General features: G+C 37.6%; 1 protein-coding gene across 1 annotated transcript in view; it reads right to left on the reverse strand.

The window, feature by feature from the left end:
- LOC115209672 (arrestin domain-containing protein 3) overlaps positions 1 to 5,000 on the reverse strand; it is a 58,765-nt gene that overhangs the window by 2,440 nt on the left and 51,325 nt on the right. The window contains exons 4-5 of the mRNA XM_029778142.2: positions 2,144 to 2,326; positions 29 to 211 (exon numbers count right to left, since the gene is read on the reverse strand). Coding sequence (XP_029634002.1) covers positions 29 to 211; positions 2,144 to 2,326 — 366 coding nt within the window. The remainder of the gene's footprint in view (positions 1 to 28; positions 212 to 2,143; positions 2,327 to 5,000) is intronic.

Consider the following 5,000-nt stretch of genomic DNA (forward strand, 5'->3'; position numbering starts at 1 on the left):
ATAAATAATGATAGAAACTTGATGTTACCACTAAAAAGTATTTGATGTCAATCACATTACAACCTTCCAGATTTGAGGGTGACAAAGGAGGTACCAGCATCGTATCACCACTCCACACATCTGTTTCACCAGGTGGAATACTAGGATGATTCACACAAGACAAAGTTTGAACTTCAGTTCCTTGTGTTAGTTTTCCATGGTACAAAACATGCTGCAATGATATAAAAATGGCTAAGAAATAACACTGTATTAATTGATTTTAAATTTTGGCAAAAGACCAGTAATTTTAGTGGTGGGGTAGTTTGATTACATTGACTTTGAAAGGATGAAAGGCAAAGTTAATCCCAGTGGCATTTGAACTCAGAACATAGAGACAGATGAACTGCCATGAAGCAATCTGTCAGCTTGCCACCTTAACCCTTTTGTTACTGTATTTATTTTGAGATGCTCTGTGTTTCTTTCAATTACTTTAAATATAACAAAGAATTTAGTAAAATAACTTAGCTATATCATAAAGCTAGTGTTAGGAACATAAATTGTGATTAAAGTCTGGTGGAAGATTTTAACTCAAAACTTGTGAAAACAAGACATTTGTATTCAGAGTCAGAGCTGGTTTCAGCCGGGTTGGTAACGAAAGGGTTAAAGCACCTGAAACACTCAAGCATGGCTCAGTGGTTAAGAAGGTTGCTTTGTAACCATGAGATCCTGAGTTTGTCATCTGAATTATTTTATTAAGATGGCACCAAATTATTAATCCAAACTGATAATGATAAAAGCAAACTTTTACTCACCATTTTATTTATGACAATTATCTATTCGTTAGTGAAACACAAGAATGAGGGGAGTTCTATTCTCATGTCAACTAAATATGTCTCATCCTTAATACATTCTATCTTTTTTCTTTTTCTGTTTCTCTCTTCCTTGTGTTACCCCAGTTCTTTTATTCTTCTTGTCTTCCTGTCTGCACACACCTTGACTTAAGGTGGTTCGGTCATGCATCCCAGTGTCCAGAGGGTGAGCTGATTCGCGATGTCCTCCTCCCACTTCTACTTCCCAGCTGGCGCAAACACACAGATGGACACCTGAAGACCTGGGCAACGACAATAAAGGAGGACCTCTCCAAACTCTCAGGTCCGCAGGTGGTCGGTCTGCGCAGATGGAACAGCGAATGGCTCGATATCTCCAGTGACCTCGCATGGGACCGTCGAGCGTGGGTCATCATGGTTCGTGATGCTGTTAGGACCAGAGAAGAAGCCGGCTCAATCCACCTTGGGTGAACGCCGTCACAAGTACAAGTACACACCTTGACTGAATACAGCTTACAATTTTATCTCCTTCCTTCTTTTTCTTTCTCTTTCCCACCTTCTATGTCCACCTGCATTGATATGTAAATATGTAAACAACAAACAAAACTATCCTTCTCAAAGTTATTGCCTCTACTAATACATCCACCTATCTTAGTAGTTTGTAAGAATTCATAAGCACTGCCCATTAATCCAAAACTTTTGGATTGGTGTAGAATAATTAATATCCTGAAGTCTAAACAACAAGAAAATCTGATGTAAACTAATGCAAAAATTGCCTGAAGCATGTGTGTCAAATTAATAGGTTCCTATAGGTCTCATGGATATTATAAATAATATATAATAATATCCTATGGATATGGTGAGGTCCTATAAAAATACGTCATACCGAAACTATTAATATAAAATCTCCATCTGTGAAGTATTTCCTTTTATTATATATATATATACATATATATATATATATATATATATATATTAATAGTTATCACCAAGCTAACGTGGCAGTCTAGATAAATAGGGCGAATGCTGCTGTTGATTAGCTCCAAGAGGCCATCGCTTCTAGCTAGCTATGTGATGCACAAACCTGTGTGCATAGCTAGCTAGAGGTGATGGCCTCAAGTAGTTAATCAACGGCAGCATTCGTCTTATTTATCTGGACTGCCACGTTAGCTTGGCGATAACTATTAATATCCAGTACCGCTGCCGTAGTCTCCTTTAGAGAGAATTAGAAACAATGATATTTCTATATATATTTCTATATATATATATATATATATATAATGCATAAAATAATTAAATCAGAAAGTGCCACAATTATAAAAAACTGTACAGCTTACCATGTATAACTTTACATTGGAACCAAGTACTTCTTTTTCTGAATGGTTTGATATCTCAACATTTAATCCTATTAGTTCACCTGGGGAGTAACCTAGTTTGTCAACCCCAAGGAAGGCTGTGACCGGTCCTGAACGACAGCAGAATATGTTGGGCTGTTTAATAATTTGGTTTTTCACACTTTCCTGCAACACAATTCCAACAGACGTTATTTTAGCATAATAATATCAGAATGAAAATTGCAAAGAAATTTGTAAGAAAGAAAAAGATCCTGGTTTTATTTATGTATTATTTTTTTTATAGTTTTAATGGTCATTGAAAATATTACTTATTAAGAAACTGAATATTACAAATACAAGTGACCAAACTGGGATTCCTCTAAAGGATCTCTGAAGTAATGTTACTTGATTGTGTAGTTCAGAGATCAGGGAGTCTCTCCGGGTTGAGCTGTTACTTCTTTGCATTGAGAAGGGGTCACAGCCCCAGTGCCAAAGACGTGATTAGAATGTCACAGGAAAGAAACACAAGATGGACAAACCAGCCTACAAGAGACCTAGGGGTAGACCAAGAATGAGATTGTTGGATAATATCCATAGTTTTAGCTGGTTATGCTTGGGAACCCACAGGTAAGTTAAATGATGGTTGCTTCTGATAGGACCCTATAGAAGAGATACCTGAGGACTTTCCTCAAAACCCACCCATGAATAGTGGGTGGAGAAGATGGATGGAGATGTTAATATTGGGTTGTCCGGAAAGTTCATGCCGATTTTTAAAGGAAAGAAAAGGGTCAATAAATACTTGCCATTACATTTTTAATCAACCAAATATGAACCATTTCGTTGCACAATGTGTCTCCATCTTTCCTTTAACTTGAAAATACCCTCGTCCCAGAATTGAAGTGGTTTAATGGCAAAGAATTCATCAAGGTATCTTTTTATGTCATCCAAGGAATTGAAATTTTTACCATTAAGACTATTCTGAGAGACCTGAATAAGTGGAAATCCGAAGGAGCAATATCTGGTGAATATGGAGGGTGGGGGTAACAAATCCCAGCCGAGCTGCAGCAATTTTTGTCAGGTTCCCAAAGCATCAAGTGCCGAAAATGAACTTTCTTATCTTCCATTTTTAAAGGATTACAAAATTAACACAGGTTATAGGAACATAAACCTTCATCCATGAAAAGATAGCTTAAACTGTGCTCTAAATGGAGGTGTAGTCAAACCCTATTTTATGGACTCAACCACGTTCTAAAATAAGTCGAAAGGTAAGCTACTATAAACAGGCACATACTCTCCGGACAACCCAATACATATGTATTCCCAATGTTGTTGTTACTTTTGTTCAGCTGCAAATAAGATCTAATTGAGAAACTCTATGACAAAAGGCATTCCAACACTTGGTTTTTCTCTTTTTCATGCATTATCTAAAATTTCATACATTATCTAAAATGTTATCCTTTCTACATTTTTTTAAAGATAGCAAGATATGATTTTTAGAGAAATCTGGCAAATTCAGCATATTAAACAACCACATACAGGCTCACATTCCTAGTTGTTCCTGACAGATGACACTGAAATATTCTGACATTAAATTATTGAGAGATGATGCTCTTTCTGTAAAGCTAATATCAGTCAAATAACCTTTGATCATATATAATTGATTTGAACTGTGTAGAGCAAGCTAACAAAATATAGACAATATCTGCTATAATAAACTATGTAGTAATATAGTAATATATAATTCGAGCTTTGGTGTTGGAGAAGACTTTTGCGGATTCCATGGACAGCGAGGCTCACCAATGGAGAAGTTCTTAAGCAGATAAGGCCGAAAATGTCGCTAGAAGCTGGGATCACCAAGCGTAGATTGGCATATTTCGGTCATATTATGCGGAGAGAATCCCTGGAGAAGGACATTATGCTCGGAATGGTCAGTGGCAAGAGAGGCCGACCAAGAACCCGCTGTCTTGACACCATCAGGAGTGATACCGGAATGGACATGGCCAGTCTGAAGGAAGCGGCCCAGGATAGAACTGACTGGAGGACACTGATCTAAAGAGTGACCAAGAGTCGACTTCGACTGAGCGGTTAGAGAGAGAATATAGTGAATTTTTAAAAAATTCATTATTGCCAGTGTACATCTAGATCTAAGACAATGATTTGTATAATTATTCTTAATATGTTCCAGCAGATTCAAATGCAAGTATGCTAGTTGCTGTTGTGTATGTCACAAGAGAACAACTTCTCCCTTTTAGATAGCGGTGTATTCATAACAGACATGGCTCATTCGTACAAGGTATTCTGAGACACCAGTGTTTCTGTTTCACCATGTTGTATCTCATCAACTAGTAACATCTGGATCTTTGAGCCAAAGCAAGTCACTGGATTTGCTTATACATTCAGTGAATAAACTGTTTACTGATCAGTGCTTAATTCTGTCAACAGCAGTGGTGTAATTCTCATATGGGACTGTCATGTTATGTTGACAGTATACAACCAATCTATCGCTCCACCACTGCTCATGTCTCTTTGAGACATTTAGAAATTTAATATTTCTATTACGGTGACCAGTGAATAGATTTCACTGTAAATATATGTTTGTGAAGGCTAGACAGGCACCTCAGTCAGCAGATCTCACTATCCTGGGCTGATGACGGGTTAAGACCCAGAAACATGCATGTCCTCAGGTGTGAATCTTGGCTGGTGGGGTTGCTTGCCTCCCTTTCACAAATATAAGGACACAGGATATGTGTCAAAGCCGACAGGAAGCATCGATGCTTCCTAGGGCTAAACAGCGGTGGTGTAATTCCCATACGGGACTGTCACGTTAAGTTGACAGTATACAACCACAATAAATAATAAA

Source organism: Octopus sinensis, linkage group LG3 (genome assembly GCF_006345805.1).
Source record: "Octopus sinensis linkage group LG3, ASM634580v1, whole genome shotgun sequence".
Taxonomy (NCBI): Eukaryota; Metazoa; Mollusca; class Cephalopoda; order Octopoda; family Octopodidae; genus Octopus; species Octopus sinensis.